The 17,230-nt window shown below is 37.1% G+C and overlaps 1 protein-coding gene across 3 annotated transcripts in view; it reads left to right on the top strand.

Moving 5' to 3' along the window:
* The window catches only part of RPRD1A (regulation of nuclear pre-mRNA domain containing 1A), a 45,884-nt gene that overhangs the window by 10,560 nt on the left and 18,094 nt on the right, over positions 1 to 17,230 (top strand). Inside the window, exons 2-7 of one of the 3 annotated variants that reach the window (XM_056330151.1) lie at positions 587 to 716; positions 1,405 to 1,511; positions 1,590 to 1,684; positions 2,614 to 2,740; positions 2,840 to 3,015; positions 6,083 to 6,165. In XM_056330151.1, coding sequence (XP_056186126.1) covers positions 587 to 716; positions 1,405 to 1,511; positions 1,590 to 1,684; positions 2,614 to 2,740; positions 2,840 to 3,015; positions 6,083 to 6,127 — 680 coding nt within the window. In that variant the 3' untranslated portion in view covers positions 6,128 to 6,165. Of the gene's footprint in view, positions 1 to 586; positions 717 to 1,404; positions 1,512 to 1,589; positions 1,685 to 2,613; positions 2,741 to 2,839; positions 3,016 to 6,070; positions 6,166 to 17,230 lie in introns of those variants that run through there. The other 2 variants (XM_056330150.1, XM_056330149.1) reach the window with 2 other exon arrangements.

Raw genomic sequence — 17,230 nt, 5'->3', positions numbered from 1 at the left:
TATAGGAAGATTGACTGGGGATTGACTGCTCATTTTGCTCACATATGAGAATGAAGGGTGGTTATATGACTGAGTGAAATTCAAACCAAAAGAAGGAGGTTCTTCACGTGAGTGATTGTGGATCTGTGAAGCTCCTTGTCTCGGAGAACTTCCTGGGTGTAAGAAATTTGTGCAGGCTCAAAGGGAAGCTGAAGCACTTGGAAGAAATCGTTGAAGGCTACCAAACCCGTAGATCACATAAGGCTCAGGAAGACACCTGAAAATAGCTGGGGCTGAGGAATATTTTGGAATATCATGGTTTTCTCTGTTTTATTTTTTGAGAGTGTGCTAGAGGAAACTAATGTCATATTATGAAGGAGGAAGAATCTAAGCAAAGTTACAGCAGAAAGGAGAGAAAGCCAGTAGGTGACTGGAGTCTGTTCATGTTTTTAAATAGAATATTTGAGTGAAAAGTTGTAAGCAGTAATGAGAATAGGAAAAACATATTTTATTTGAGGTTTTGTGTTTAGTGTAAATGTGCATAAATAAGTGTTAGATGGAGGAACTAAATTTTCTAATTATTCTTGTGTATCACTCTTTTTATTAGCAAAACCAAATAGGAAGCTGACATTCCTGTACTTGGCCAATGATGTCATACAGAACAGCAAAAGGAAAGGACCAGAATTTACAAAAGACTTTGCTCCAGTAATAGTGGAGGCTTTTAAGCATGTTTCAAGGTACAGTAAACTTATGTGCAGTGTCCTTCATCATACTGTATTCAAGGGGTGTTTAGAGAAGTCTTCAGTTCATCTCTTCTGACCCAGACAGTCCTTGTATGCTATTTCTGTACTTCAAGTCATGTTAATTTAATTTAATTCAGTGTTCCTTTGATCTTGGGTATTCTTAATGCTGTTTGATGAAGTTAAATAGTAAACTCATCTGCATGCAGTCCCTGTTGCCTTAGAAAACTTAGCTATACCTTAAATTAAGACTTGCTTTTAGTCTGTGTTTATATGCTATAACAGGTTAATATGTTTCATTACTGGTGTTGCATGATCTGCTTTTCCCCAGCAGCCATTAGATCCTTATTTTTACATGGGATGCAGGTGTTGAAGCAACACAAACCTATTTGCAGTGTTTGCATAACAGGGTTACAGACCTACAGATTTACAGGTTGAGCAAGCAAACAGAAAAAAAGAATTGGTTGTTGGCCTTTTTTTCTTTTTATGTGCTTGCTAACTCATCTTGAACTGGCCTTTGCTTTCTTTTCTTAAAACATGATGATTTTGTTATTTTATGAGATTATTGGACTTCTGGATACTTTGATATCGCTAAGGTATGCCGAGATTCTTCCACAAAAGATAACCATATGGCTGTGCTGTACTTCTACCTACTGCTGATTTTTTGCTTTTTTCCTTGTAACAGTGAGTCTGATGAGAGTTGTAAGAAACACCTTGGCCGAGTGCTCTCTATCTGGGAAGAAAGGTCTGTTTATGAAAATGATGTATTAGAACAACTTAGGCAAGCGTTGTGTAAGTATTTTGTGTGTGTATGAAGATTCAGTCTCTTGTTTGAAATACTATTTCCCTGACTCCTCTGTTTTCATTTAGATGGAGAGAGAAAGGTGAGGAAGCGCACATATGAACAGATAAAAGTTGATGAAAATAACTGTTCACCTCGAAGTTCTCCCACTGACCCTCCACAGGTAGAAGCAGTTTATAAAATTCTGTATTTGCATATGTTTTGATATAGAAATTTTCAGTTACTCTTGGTGTTGAATGTTCCCTGTTTTTCTTTTTAATGAGGTACTGTTTCTGAGCAAGGATGAAACCCGAAACCTTTCTCGCAGCACTTTCGGTTACAAATGGAACATGTTGTAACTTTGTTTGACACTGTATGAACTATATATCCAGCTTTGTCCACATCAGACTTTCAGCATTAGTTTCTATGTTTTAGGTTCTCATTTGTTTCCAGGGTGGTAACAAATAACACATGTATTAGAATAAGATTGTTATCAATTTATCAGTAAAATATTTCTCAGTATTGCAATCCTGGTGGCTGGGAAAAGTTCTTACTACTTTGCGTTGTTATGGCTTTTATAATTCTTGTGGGGGTTTTGTTATGGTATTGCCCCATCTCAAAAGGCTTTTTATTATGGCAAGGGATGACTGTCCTCAAATAATCATAATTTAGTATGTTTCTCTGTAACAGACATCTGGGCTTCTATGAACGTCAGCCCTACTTCCAAAAGAAGTGCAGTGATCTAGTCTGATGCAATAGTGAAGCAAAACTACAAGTAAAATAATTTCAAAAATGTATAGTAAAATGAAAGGTACTGTAAAATATTCACTACTGTCAAAAATAAAAGATTTATAAGTAGTCCTATATCAAGAAATTAAATGAAAAATCTATTTTAGGAAGGTGACCTTTAGAACTGGGAACGCTGCAATGTTGTTCTGAGAATTAATGGCTTGGTTTTCTTCTGCTTTCAGTCTGAGAGGGGTAGAATGTTGCTATAATGCTGATAGCATAAATTATGGAAACAATTTGATGGTAACTTTAACATAAGCTTATTGTGAAATACTGTTTTGTACTAGAATTAAACTAGTTCTCAATCTTGCATGCTTTTTTCAGACCACAGATCTCATTAGAGCATTACAAGAACTAGAAAACGCTGCCTCTGGGGATGCAGCAGTTCATCAGAGAATAGCTTCTTTGCCTATAGAGGTCCAAGATGTGTCCCTGTTAGACAGAATAACAGGTGAGGGTTGGGGACCCAGTAACTGAAATGCTGTTCTGAGAAATTAACAATATATAATGAAATCATGCTTTACTTGTTTTTCTCTGCTTGCTTTTTTAGATAAGGAATCTGGAGAGCAACTTTCCAAAATGGTAGATGATGCATGTATGTTGCTGGCGGATTACAATGGCAGGTTGGCAGCTGAAATAGATGATAGAAAACAGCTAACTCGAATGTTGTCAGACTTTCTCCGTTGTCAAAAAGAATTCCTTGCAGAGAAAGAACATAAGCTGGAAGTGCGTAATTTTTTGTTTTAGTCCATTCTTCACTAAAGCTTGTTCTTGCATATGTTTTTAGTTTGCCTAAACAACTTTTCTCTCCAAAGGTAAATATTTAATTGCCACTGTTAAGTCTTTGCTTCCAGCACGCTATTAACAAAATTTCTTTTGGTTCTAGTGCTCTAAATCTATTAAACCAGCTCAACATTAGGTAATGTCGGAACTGTAATCACTTCAGTGTGTGTCTTTCTGGTTTTTAGCCTATTCAGTCTTCATTATATGTACAGACTTAGTTTTAGTAGTGCAGGTAGCAAGTCTTACCTTGAATGGTACAAACTTAATTCTTCATGGGGTGATTTTTTTTTTTTTTCATTCATTCATTGTTGTAAGTCTTAGCTACCTATTACATGGTTTAGTAATAATCCTGTTAGTGAATAGGATGATCTTTCTGGAAGTCATAGGTTTGTGAAGCCATTTAAAGGATAAGAATTTCATTACTGGTTTCAGTACAAGTTTTTAACCTGATTCAAGCATTCATTAAACCCAGTACAATGTAGTTTTAGCTTCTACAGCCTCTAACGCAGCTGGTTAGCAGTACAGGCACCATTAGGACAGGACAAATGATTAATAAAAGAAGGATGTGGAGCAAACAGCTCATTGTGAGCAAATGATCCCCTAAGTTATTCTGTTCTTTGCTATTACCAGTAATCTGTTTTCCCTTCCTGCCATGTAATACTGTCAAGTCTCCTGTTGAACATCCCATATATTCTAAATAGGTCCATAATTTCATGTACATTGCTTCCCAAATCCCTTGTCTCAGCTTTGAGACAGAGGTGCCAGCAATAACTTGGGTATTACAGTAATAGAACTGAAGCTGCATCCTTTTGCAAGGACTGATAGCTGAGCAGTTGCAATGCCCTGTAACTGCAGCATATGCATACAGGGTGCATAAATTAATTGCTTTTCAGGTTTTCACCATGTAGGCCTATCAAGAATATTGTCTTCATTCAGTTGTTTCTTTACCCTTCTGTAACTTCAGTTACAGATTTTGTGGTCTTTGTTCCGGAAAATGCTGTTCACAATGTATCTGAGGTGATCACTCAAATCAGTTGTGCAATATTTCATGACTTCCTTCTTTTGCCCTATGCCTCACAGAAAAATATTTGATGAAGGTTCTTCCTATCAGCTTCACTGTGTTTATCCTGTGGGAAGAATATCAGCCATCTTCATTAAGATAGATGGTATGCATGGTAGTGCTGAGTGCAGTAGCAACTGATCCAACTGCACAATGGAACCTGGAAGATTAAAGAACAGGAAGCCTTAAGCTTTTTGTCACCTGTCCTACCTTCCCTCTGTTTGTGTGTGTAATGTGTTTGAAGGACAATTCCCTACCACTGTAGGACTGATTGAGACACTTCTTTATGTTGAGCATTACCAGCAATTAGACCCTGTTTAAGTGTAGTAGACCACTGGGATAGTGGGTTGCTCGGAAGCCAGTGACTTAGTCCTTAAGACAGATTTATACTTATGTACAAACAAGAGAGCTAAAATTTTCAGAAATTACAAATGAAGTGCAGCTGTGAACAGGTTCTACCTTTGTTGATTGCTTTCAACAAATACAAATCATTTTGATTTCCTAATATTACTAGGTTTAAGAGTTCATGACTGCAAGAGAAAGCATTGCTTATTCCCAGGCTGTCATGATTCTTAAAACTGGATTTCTTGGCTGAATTATTTAAACTGTTAAAGAATATCATTCTAATACAGCACGCTTCCAGTTTCAGACTAGTTTCAGAGGCTGGTCTTTAGAAAGCAGGAGGTGGTCTACAGTGTCTGTAGCAGTGTTTTAAACAGATGAAGTCCTAGGATGTTGAGGTATGCTGGTTTTAGGAATGTTTTTAGGCTGATCAGTATGGGTATAAATGCAGGTTACTAGTAAAGGAAATTACAAGCCAAGATGGTGTCAACCCAGGGTACTAAAAGTTCTATGAGTCAAGAGGTTGTAAAGAACAAGAACCTTAAATCCAAGTTTCTGAAGTTGTATTAAGATGAGTGAAGTGACTTTATGCTTACTACCAGTAGTGCCTTTTGGTTTGGGAGGTCTAGGCTGATAAACATTCTGAAATTTTGACATGTAAGTTGAGGACATTTTCATGATACTTGTAGGGTCAGCTGACTTAGGTAGGTAGGTTGGTTGGCTGTTTTTAACAAACAGCTGTCTTCTAATGTAAATATCAAATACCTGTAGCCGGATGCATTTTTTTTCTGAAGCAAGGACTCTGCTAATCCTCCGTTGGGACAGTCTTAGGGAATAGCATACCTCAAGTTGAGCCTTGCTTCTTGACTTCTCATTTGAAACAGCACTGGGAAAGAGCTTGTCACCCAGTTCTTTGAGATTGTATTTCCTAAACTGTCTGTCCCTAGGTTTTGCTGCTCAAGCTTAATTTCTGGTGAAATTTGTTTGAGACAAGCTTGTTGCCTTTGTTAGACTTCTGGCTATCCACATTTTTGAGTATAACATGGTCTCTGTGTTGTAACATACAGAGTCTTCATTTCTTCTCGAATTAGCATCATCAATCTGAGTATATTGCTGAGATCCTACATTAATGATCTGTCAAACACCCAGATATAGTAAGAAGCAAGTTGTAGTCTTAGTGGAATCTGGAAAAGTTACCTGCTGTTGACCTGGTTTAATAGTATTAGTATTTGAATTCTCAGATAATTCTTGCTAACTTTAAACTTTAGATGGGAGCTTTAGACCAAAATGTGCAGATCATTTATCTTCTGAGGAAAATTTACAGGTAAGTAACTTTGAATAACCAATCTTTCCATGAGTAGGTTTTTAAGAGTAAGAGTTTCTCTAATAGTTATTTCTAAACAGAAGTGCATGATTCCCATCAAAATCAAGGTAATGTACGCATTAAATCTTGACAATTTTGTCAACAGAAAAATATGAGCTATCATGTCTGCACCAAAAGCTAACGTATTGTTTATTAGGTGGCTTTCATAAGTCTGCTCTGGGTAAGTAGTGTCATCTTTAACTCTTAAATTGTTTTCTTTAACATCTGTCTAGCTTCTGTTGCAGGTGGTGGACATGGACCTATCTTCTAATGATGTCACCATCCATTAGTACACACATCCTGCTAAAAATAAATTTAAGAATCAAAATCTTGTATTGTCTGTTGTTTTTGAAAACTGAAGAGGAATTCTGTAACTACTCATACCAAACCTCTGCTATTTTCATCTATATTCTCACAAATGTTACTGAGTTTATGCCTGAGATGCATAAGTATTTATCCAGTGTCATTCCTTTTTCGTGAAGATTAAAAATTTCACAAGATTGTTCCTAAAACTCACAAGTCCTTTTGGTTAAATCATTTGAAATTCCAAATGCAGAAGTTTGGGTGTCACTTGCATTGAAGCTGCCATTACCAAAAGGAAAGAGCTGTGCAAACAAGACTTACAGACTTTGCTTTTTAACTTACACTCTAGCTATTGGGTTTACATGAACATCAGAAATGAGAAGTGATGGATGTAGAACTTGTCCTTCACAAGCACAATAAACAACTTTATTAATAAATATACATCTATTTTACATTTTACGTAGGTAACAGAGCGAATGTATCTTATAATTGCTCATATGCCCCTTTAAAGCCCCCCCCTCAAATTTAGGGTCATCCCAAAGAATTTTTTCCCTTAATCTTTGTAAGTTTTAAAGTAGTATAAATAGTTAAGGTTCAGTGTACTGTAGCTGTATCTGGAAACTTGTATAGGTTTTATAGGCAGATATTATTCTATCTGTAGAGAAAATGCAAATTTTTGCAGAAAGATTATTGTAGGAATCCTTTTTTCTCAGAACTTTGAGGACTAATATAATTTCCTGTTTTCTGCTACTTTGGCTGACTCTTCCCTCCCTGCTTCCTCATTGTGTCCACCTCCTACCATCCTGCCCATCCCCTAGTTTTGGAACAGAAATGTTGATCTCGCTGACGGCTTATAAAAAGAGCTTTTTGTTATGCAGGAACAGAGAATCAGGTATACATAAATTTATATTCAGCTGCGCTTATCTCCTTTTGATAAAGACTGTCCTGTAGACGTTCTAGAACTAACATGGCCTTAAAAGTATAAGGATGACATGAACAAGAGAAATACTTCATTTACTGTTTTTTTTTTATATTGCTTTGCTTTTGCCTGTTCTGCAGTTTCATTGACTACAGAGTAAACAGACTCTTACTGAATCTCAAATAAAAGCTTTGATAGTTTGAAATCTTAAGGACTTATTAACGAGTGTGGGCAGGGGAACATGACCTTCTTCCAGAAAAGCAAGATGGCCTCCTCACCTTCATTTTGATGCTAGGGAAAAACAGCATTGCTACACTTAGATGGCCTAGTTTCTTACGTAGTGTTTCTGTCAACTTACCACTGTAGATTGGGGAACATCTTGTCACTAAATCCAAATTTTTATGAAGGAAATGTTACTCTGGGAGGTGTGCTGTGTTTTAGCAGCTTTCATTTCATTAAGACACTTTTATTGATGTTGCTGTGTTGTATTCCTTATTTTCTACAGTTTTATGAACAGTATTCATATCCTTACACTCAGACATCTGGTTATAATTGCTTGTGGTTTCTTAGCATGTTGCGAGAGTATTGTATGTTCAGTGTACTTTTATTTTGTTATTGAGCTTTATAGCTCAATATAGCTTGACTTGTCCTCCTAAAGGGTTTTGTTTTGTCATGGGATTTTATGGGTAAACAGTGAGCAGTTAGTTATCCTGGTCTATGGCTCTGGAGTCAAAGGCTTCGGGCCCCCCCTCCCCCTCCAAGTTACAGCTTACATGTTTTCAAATGCAGGCAAAAATGTCAAGCAGAGAATTTAAGGATGACAGTGGTATAACAGGCCTCTTGTGTTTAGGTTTTGTTTCTTAATGCAAGACTGCATTGATACTATTGTCTGCTGTTTCCCTCCACTATGCCCTTTGTGTTATCACAGGGTGTAGTGCTTTCCTTGCTGGTTTTCTCTTTTCTTTAGATGCCTTATACTTACCTAGCACCTTTGTATGCCAGCTTCTTTCAGTGCCAGATGAACTTAAGGTAATACATTTAGTCATGCCTCATACTTTTCTTCAAGTCCATTTAAAATAATTGGGATTAATTTCTTCATAACCTTACAGCTGAGCAGCTGAAATGTTTTACTGAGCTTTGGTTGAAGTTGAGGAAGGTTGATTTGTAGCGTGAATCCTATGCTGCTTTTTGTTCTGGGTGGAGTTTGCAGCATTGTAGGTTATCTACAACTCCCTAAATGGGGCAGCCCCACATTAACTCAAGTTAATCTTGACTTAGAACTGTGCTGCCTGCTACTAACAGTGTAATGATTACAGAACCAGTAGCTGGGAAATATCAGGAAGTATGCAATAAGCCTCATCTGTACTCATGAATACTGTTAAGTATTTAAGATCGTCTGATAGGTGCTTTGCAGCAAAAGACTCCCTGTAAGCAGTGATGCCAAACAGACCCTGTTGTGCAGCCTCGACATTATGAACCACCACATTCATTTCTGTTCAGGATTACAGCTTCAGAAATTCAAGCTGGGTTGATGGTGCTTCCATTTCAGGGACTATATGACTTCTAGTCAAAGAGGTGTTTGAATTGATCCAGATATTCTTGAGCTGAAAGAATAATGACTGTACGTCTTTTCAAAAGGGAGGGGAGAGCCTTTGCCAGATTTTTTTTTTTTCTTTTGTGGGCCAGTTTCAAGTAACTTTCACTGTTTTTGAGAAAAATGTATTTAGGTTTTAAGTGTTGGGAGGGAAATGTAGGCTAAGGATCTCTAATGAACGATTTTTCTTCATTGTAGTTCTCCCCATCCTACCCTGTACGAAATGGAATATAATTCAGAAACGGGCTGTCAAGCGTAGAGATTTCTTTACATAGGTTCAAAGCTCTTGCTCATAGGTTGGCTTTGAATGACCATTTGAGATGCATTGTGTAGTGTAAATACACTTTTCATCTGAAGGTTGAGTTGCACGGTGCAAGTCCTTTAGTGAATAGTTACTGGCGGGTTTGTGTTTTTAAAAAATAAAACCCAAACAAAACCAGCCCCCACCCCCAAAAAAACGCCAAATGAACTGAACTTCAGTAAGCTCAGTAGTTTGCATTATCTACCTGAAGAGGACTGGAGAGAATTAAGCAATCACTGCAGTACTCCTTTCCTTAAGGTTTATTAAGGTAGAAGTTAGAGAATGTGGGAGGGGTGTTTAAAATGAGACGCAGGTTGCTTCTCTTATCTGCAATAAAGTAGTCTTGCTAAGCATGCTTACAGGTTGCTAACCCATCTTTTAAAATGTGGTTGTTCTTTTGTTTCCATGAGTATTTTTGTCAGTGACAGGAGATACAGTTGTAAAGGTTAGGTTTTGTAGAAGTCATTTGCTGAATTAGTGGAGAACAGCAGACCTTATGTCAAAGACAGCAAAGTCAGATGGTCAGCGCATTTTGTTCCTTTGTGCCGTACCAGTTTTATATGAGAATAATGCTTATTTGCCCCATTTCTTTTAACAAGCTTAAAAGCTCTTTTTATTTGAGCAATAAATACCCCTTTTTTATATTGTGACTTAACAACTGCAGCTTCAGATACAATACAGTTTCTCAGCTTGTATCTGGGAGTATTAGACTTCAGAGCTCTTGTTGTCATTCAGAGCAACAGAAACACTTGAATACTGCTTTCTAAATTGAATTACTGGATATTTCAGTATAAATCCTGGCTTTTCTAATAGATTGGGCACGTTGTAGGTTGTATTTTGCTCATCCTTGTAAAATAAGGATAACCTTTTGCTTCAGTTCATCATGTTTTAAAGCATTATTTGTCACACTGAAAATGCTTTGGTTTTGAAACAGGGTAATAAAAATGTTACAACTTTTGTATTTATACATTTTTTATCATTTTTACCCTGCTCTGTGAAGGGTGGGGGGTTTTAACCTTCACTCTGCAACTTACCCATTACATTTTATTTGAAAAGAGGAAATAAAAAACCACCCAACAAGATACTGGGTACTTTAATCCAATAGCCTTGAGGGTACCTTTTTGAATTCCTAGTTCTAAAAATACTGAGAGAAGATACTGGTCTTGTTTAGGTAGGATTTCTGTTGTTTGTGAGACTTTTAGACAGAATTTTTCTGTCTTGTTGCAAGCCAAAAACTTCATACTGTTAACCAAAACAAATGGACCTATTTGTGTCATCCCGGAAGAACGAGTTTTGCAGGTATGTAATGGATTTGGGTTTTGTGCAAACAAACATCTGAGATGGTGGGAAATTGGAAGCAGAATAATAGGTGTCTGTCTAGAACGTCTTAAGCTTTTGGACAGCTCTAGATTGGCAGTTGACTTCATCAGACACTTTCTGCAGCAGATGTTCCCTTTGCTTTGATCAGATGTTTGTTGAAAGAAAAAAAACCAACACCCCAAACAACTGGATATAAGAAATTGATGTAAGAACTGGATGTAAGAAATACTGAAACTGTAGGGCCTATTTATGCCAGTAGTAGCAATGTAGTTTTTCAAGTTAAGACTATCCCTTTTCTACAGCCTTTAATTTCCAAGAGTAAATTTGTTGCTGTCAGACTTCTTAAAATCCTGATGCTTGTGTTGCTAGTCTTATTAAATTTTAAGAACTTTTTTTTTTTAATCTGTATTGTGAATACAAAGTCAGCAGAACTGTAAACGTTGCTTGTATCCCTCCTGCAACTGGAAACTTGCTTTTGGAATTATTTCTTGAAGCAACTGTAAATTCTAAATAGAAATGTAAGGCTACGCTGGAATGACAGGTAGTAACTACACAGACTAAAACATTGGGCTTTCTCACTCTGAGAGTTACAAAAGAAACATTTGTAATCTAGTTTCAAAAAAGAAACTGAACGTTGCATGGAAGAGAGAAGGGAAAGGAAGCTATCAGCTCTGTGGCACAATTTGAGATTAATTGTATAAACCGAATAGAAATCTGTTGGTTTAGCTAATGTCTTCTGGTAGTTTCATTTAACAGGAAAATAAGCCCATGTGGATTCAAAGATAATTGTGTTCAGCTCAAATGCTGTGCTCTTTAGTGTTCTCTTTAAATTGTCCTAACTACAGCCTGTGTTGTTAGGCTGATACTCAAAATGTACTTGGAATTTTTTTTTTTGCCACCGTTAAGGTCTAGAAATCTTAATAAAATTTTTGGTCCACCAAGCTTCTATATGAAGTCAGAAGGTCACACCACACTCAAGTTATTCTTTACTTTGACATATACTGGTAGTTAAATACTTTTGTTGCATTTTTGATGATAATTTGGCTGGTTGGTTGGAAAGGCTGGCGAGAATCTGACAGAAGAAAGAAGATAAATGGCTAGAACATCAGCTTGCTTTTACTCTCAGCCTTGCTGAAACAAAACAAAGCAAATTTCATTCTATCTCATTTATGAATTTTCAGTGTTTCTACTTAAAACCAGTGTAGTGTAACACAGTGGCATAAAATCTGATGATTTGTGGACAGGGCTGATACCTTTCTGAAGAATTTGAATATGCACAGCAAGTTAAAAGTCTACCAACTGGCAACAACTAGTTGTTTGAGACTGCATTTAAAGAAAATTTGCATCCAGTGTAGTTACTGTAGATCTTGGACAGAGTGCTCATATTTACCTATGTCCTCACATACACATAGGAAAATAATTCTTCAGCTTCCGTTATAGTCTGAGGCAGCAAATATTTTCAGAGCCCATAATGAAGTAATTTATTACCCTTTGTTATTAGTTGTATTTTAATGTCAGCATAGGGGAAAATAAAGGTTTTGCTGGAAGAAATGTTAACTTGTGCAAACTAATAAGTATAGGTGATATGAAAACCTGTTTACATTTAAAAAAAAGTATTGATGAAATATTTTTAGAACACATCAACATTTTGTGGTTTGTAAGGACAGTGCAGTTTCCATGGTGGTTGGTTTGTTTTTTTGTTGTTTTGGGTTTTTAATCCCCGTTTGAACAGAAATTCATCTATTACAAGGTCCATCAGTTGTGGGTAAAACATCACTGGAAATAAGAACATTGAAGAATTCATACAAATCTTGCATGACTGAGATAAGGATCATTTTTAGTTTTAATAATTATTCTGTTGAATCAGAATGATGTGAGTTCATATGAATCAAAATTGAGTAAGTTCATGGTTGTGCTTCTTCAATCAGGCACCAAAACTATTTTGTTTCCCTACTTTAAATTCATGATGATATTATGTAGTGGTACTACTAAAGTAGTCACAACATTTACTGTGACCATTTCATACATCTTCTGTGGTCTCTGTGCTCCTTTCACGTAGCTACTGATGATCTGAAACACACCTTCAACTTTTCTATTAATTACAAATTCTCCATTTGCAGTTCTTAATAAAGGTACAAGTAAGTAGACAAACGTTAGCCACAGGTAGAATTTTAACACATCATGTTAGTGAGGTCTTTTTACTTGACCAGTAGTTCTACAAATAAGCAGATCGTGGAAGTTAGTAACTTCATTATCTTTTCAGCTTCAGTTAAATGCAGAGAGAAGAAATACTGTTTAGTAGGCCTTAAAGTGAAACTGAGTTTTATAGATCAAAAACATCACAGCAATGTCTAAGTCAGTGTAGTAAACCTGGGGAGTTTTACATATAATTTTTTTTTTTTTAAAAAAAAAAGGAACCCATACATTTTATAAAATTGGGTACTCCTGGTTCTTAAAAAAAGCTCCAGGAGCCCCAGCTGAGAAAGGATGAAAACTTAAGGAAAATAATGTTTCTGTTAGCTGGGCTGTTGGTGAAAAATCTAGTCTGTAACAGAAGGATAAAGACAGTTATTAAAGCAGGCAGGTGAAATAGATGTGAATTAACATTTCCTTTCAGCTAGTAGCAACTGTAGTTTAGCTAATACTGGCCTGATTCTGAAAATTAATCTCCAAGAATAACAGTAGCCTTGTTCCCTGGAGAATCCAATCTGGAAGGCTGATCTCCATACTGAAACACACGCACAATGTGTGTACTCTTGAATCCAGATGCTGAGGGAGAAAAGGGAGAGAGCTGCGGGGCTTTCATGTGATGCTACAGCTACCTGGTAGAAGCGTTTATGCTTGTGCTGATTGGAATTAGAAATTTAGATTTATTATTGTGTATATGCTTACACACACGCGTGTATATATGAACTGTTGCTCACCACCACCACACACCCCCAGCATCTTATTATTTTCTTCATACCTAGATTTCTCTGAGTGTGGTATGATACAGGTCTCTGCAGAGGGGAAGAACAACTTGGAAGCTATGAATTAAAACATTGTACTCAACCGTGTGAAAACACCAAGTCTCATTGACTTGTCTCTTGAAGCTGTGTGTATTAGTTATTGTGGGTGGGGTAATGGAACTGTAAGAGAGCAATTGGGAGAGCTGTTTGGGCAGCAGTGAGGAAAGAATGTATTCCACATGTGTTGTGCTTGCTGAGAATTAATCTCTTTGCTGGGGAGAAACGGAAAGAGTTTTGTCACGGGAGTGCTCACCATCATCTGGTAAGGGTGTGAAGTGGTCCTTAGCCTTGCCTTAAAAATTAGTTTGAGAGTAAAGGAATGGCCAAATTACATTTAGTTCTGCTTTCAGGCTGAAACAATTGAGATATTGTGCAGTTCTGCCAAAACTAAAAGAATACCGGATTACTCTGCTTTGGAATTTTTGGTAAAGTTTTTCTACTACCAAAATCTGGAATGCTTGGACTAAAAATGATGGAAATAAGGAGAAATAGAATGCAGGGGAACAACTTGGTGTGATATAGATCCTGTAAATGAACTCTGTTGCCTTGGAATTTCATTCTACTAATATAGTAAGATGTATCAGATAAAAAGTGTATTAAGCTGACTTGATTAGAGAGGGCAACACATTTTTCAACACATTTTTCTAACACTTCTCAGCTACTGCTGGCAGTGATCAGTGGAAGAGGAAAGAGTGAATTGCTGTTAGAGAAGGCTTATAGGTATGGTGCTAGTCTGATTTCCTGAGAGACTTTTAACTGTTGCAGTCATGATGCCAGTCTATCAATTCTTCTTTCATTTGACAGGGAAACACTCTTAATATAATTCAGTTCCTTAAAAGTTTGATAAAATTAGTTTTCTGAATATGTGGATAGAAGGGAGGCCCAAAGTGATGCTGCGGTAGCTCTTCTCCCCTCAGCCTGCTATCCAGTCAGCTGTGGAACCAGCCATAACCTCCGCTGCTCTTTGCCACAACAGCTGTGCAATGTAGAAGATGTCAGGGGATACTGTGATGGGGAGACTTGGAGGGGGCACACTGGATGGATTTGCTGTGGGCTGGAGAATTGGGCTGATGGGTGGAGTTGGGATGTTTGGCCATTTCTTCACAGAGATCAAATAGCATCACCATTCACTGAACATCCTTGTACCACTGTGCTACCTCATCTTGAAGAAATAGTAGCATTGAGGGCGTAAAATACTTCCGTGTGATAATAGGATTGAAACTATTTCTCTGAAGGTATTAGTCTGAAGAGCCAGTGTTTTGAGCTGCTTTCTCCAACTGTTTTATTTTCTTGCCTGATTCACCTTTAAATGCTTACTTTTCACAAAAGCACCTTTCTGTTCAATTTTCATCATCTGTGAAATTGACCTCACAGCAGGTTCTAAATTCACAGTGGTTTGGTAATTTAGAAGCATATTATGAATTCAAATTGATGTAAAAAAAACCCCAAAAAACCAAAAAACACCCTTTTGCATTCTTACCAAATAAAGTACACTGCTCCACTAAGAAAATTTAAAAAAAAATAAAAAATCAGCTGTCTTCAAATTGAAGAAGAGCTTCAGGATTTGAAATGGGACAGTATATATTTAAATGGGAATATTTGAAACACTTGCCTAACTGTCAAAAAGGAATTTTAGTTCCTTGTTTTTCCACACTTGGACACTACCAAATTAAAAATAATAATAATAAAAAAAAAAACTAGCGTTTTTTTAGGCCAATGAGAGTGGTATATTTGAGGTGCATAGGTGGGAAAGGAATGTACTGTGACTTTAGGCAGAAAATCAGTGAATGTAAGGCACAAATATATTTTACATGGTTATTAGTGGACAAAATAAGGACTCTGAGGAGATAAATCACTGGTAATGGCATTATCTGGCCCAAGCTGCCTCTCCCTGAATCTGGCTGGTTCTCGGTGCAAACAACATCAGTTCTCTCTCCATAGCTGGGCTGGTTTGCCATAGCATACATGTCATTTCTAAGTGGGGGGGAGGGAGGGTGCTATGAAGTAGGAAGAATGCCACGTGCTTTCTAAAATAATTGCAGAAGTTATAGTAGATACGCACTAGAGGGCTGTAATGTTAATCAGTATTTCGTGATTTAGCACAAGTCCTGAAGTATTTGAAGGTATTCTGCAAGTCTGATTACTTAAGTGTAAGCCGGTGTTAACTAATACAAATCACTGTAAAATGAAGCCTTTGATCTTCCTGCAAGTTAAACATTTCCCTCTGTGTTTTGGGTTATGTTTGGGTTTTTTTTTTTTTCCCTCTCTTCCCTATGCATCCAAACCAGATTTTTGTATCATGCTCCATCTTTGAGGCCCTGTAAACCAGATGTGGAAATTAAGTTTTGCAGTCAGCACAGGAAACGTTTTAAAGCTGTGCTGCATGCAGAGTTTGGGGATAGGAAATGTGTAGTGGCTGCTTTGTTAGTTATTACATTGCAAGAGGATGAGGGTCAGGTTTTGAAAGACAGAATGGAAAGTTGGAGCATTTAATCTTTGACTTCCACCATTCAAAAGACTTTTGTGAAGTCACTTCTGAAAATGGCACATTAATAACATGTCAAAAATAGCAATAAAACACCGTGAAGAAGGCTGAGAAACAAGATTTAGATCTGACTGGTCCTAAAAGTCAAGTAGATACTTACTTTGCTCTAGTTCCTCAAGTGTTAGGTTATCATTATCCCTTTCCATTCCTACTTATGTATTTCTTTCTGTCCTTTGTTTCTCTTCAGTCAATAGCATTCGCATAAGGTTCATTTTACTCTAGCTCACATACTTCATTCATCAGACAGCAAAGGAGGTAAAGGGACAATGTAATTCATTTGTTCCAGAGTTGTGCCTGTAAACAAGTTCTTGGATTTTATGTGGAGTGCTGAGCTCCTTAAAACTTCTTTAAAAACAAGCCTCATAGCTATCCTGATCTCAATAAATGTGAGCCCTTTGATCATGAAGATGGTAGAAGGCAGAAGACTGAGCAGACGGTATAACTCCCCCAACTGTTATTTTTGGCAATGTTTCAAACACACAGAATTTTAATGTAATTTATTTCTAGGTTGCTAGTAACTACCAGAGTAGGAGGAATGATTCTGCAAGGGCAGTAGATAGGAAATCACTTGTTTCCTGCATCACGTCCCAAGTCACTATTGGTAATCTGGCCCATTGCTTTATTCTTTCTGCGTTATCACTTTGCTTTCTCCTCAAAATGCGGTCCTTAAGAAAACACTGTATAGAATCTCCTTTTCCTCCCCTCTACCTCATCTTTGCTATCCTACACATCAAGGCTTAACGGTGAAGCTGAATCTGGCGCAATTTGTTGCCTAAGTTCAGAGTATCAAGGTGAAACCTGGTCAAACTCTAGATGTATTCTGGAAACATCATAAAATCTCCCATTTTAAGTTACTTATTTTCTGATGCAGATAATTTACATCTATCAGCCATATTGAACTGTGGTCAAAAAGTGATGGCTCATTTGTAAGGTCAGTATATTTGATAGATAAACGGAACGAGGTGTGCCATCATTGTAGCAACTTTTATTCTGGAGTATTTGGCCTCCCAGATACTGATAATTATTTGGCATTCAGAAAAATTGTTTAGTTATTTGATGGGTAGCTTCCAGCCATATCTTCGGTCTTTCACTCATCTGTGATTCCGTAATAACCAATGGAAGCGACAGAGACCGCATGGCTGGCAGTAAATCCTGAGTTCATCTTTCTCCATTTTCTGCCTTCTGCCCTAAGAAAATTTTTTTGTGGTGGTGATTTTTGTTGCTGCTGCTATTTTTTAAATCAGTGGTACATTAAACAACCTTTAGTTTTAAACTGCTTAGATCTAGAAGCTGTACCACTGTAACGAGTATTGTGTGTACACTGACTGTTTAGCAAAATAATTTAGCGTGCCACCTTGAAAGCCAGGCATTTCTTGTGTTTGCTGTCACAGGTCATGTAGTGA

Source organism: Falco biarmicus, chromosome 3 (genome assembly GCF_023638135.1).
Source record: "Falco biarmicus isolate bFalBia1 chromosome 3, bFalBia1.pri, whole genome shotgun sequence".
NCBI lineage: Eukaryota > Metazoa > Chordata > Aves > Falconiformes > Falconidae > Falco > Falco biarmicus.
The sequence above is the reverse complement of the archived record's forward strand: the minus strand, read 5'-3'. Positions and strand labels throughout refer to the sequence as shown.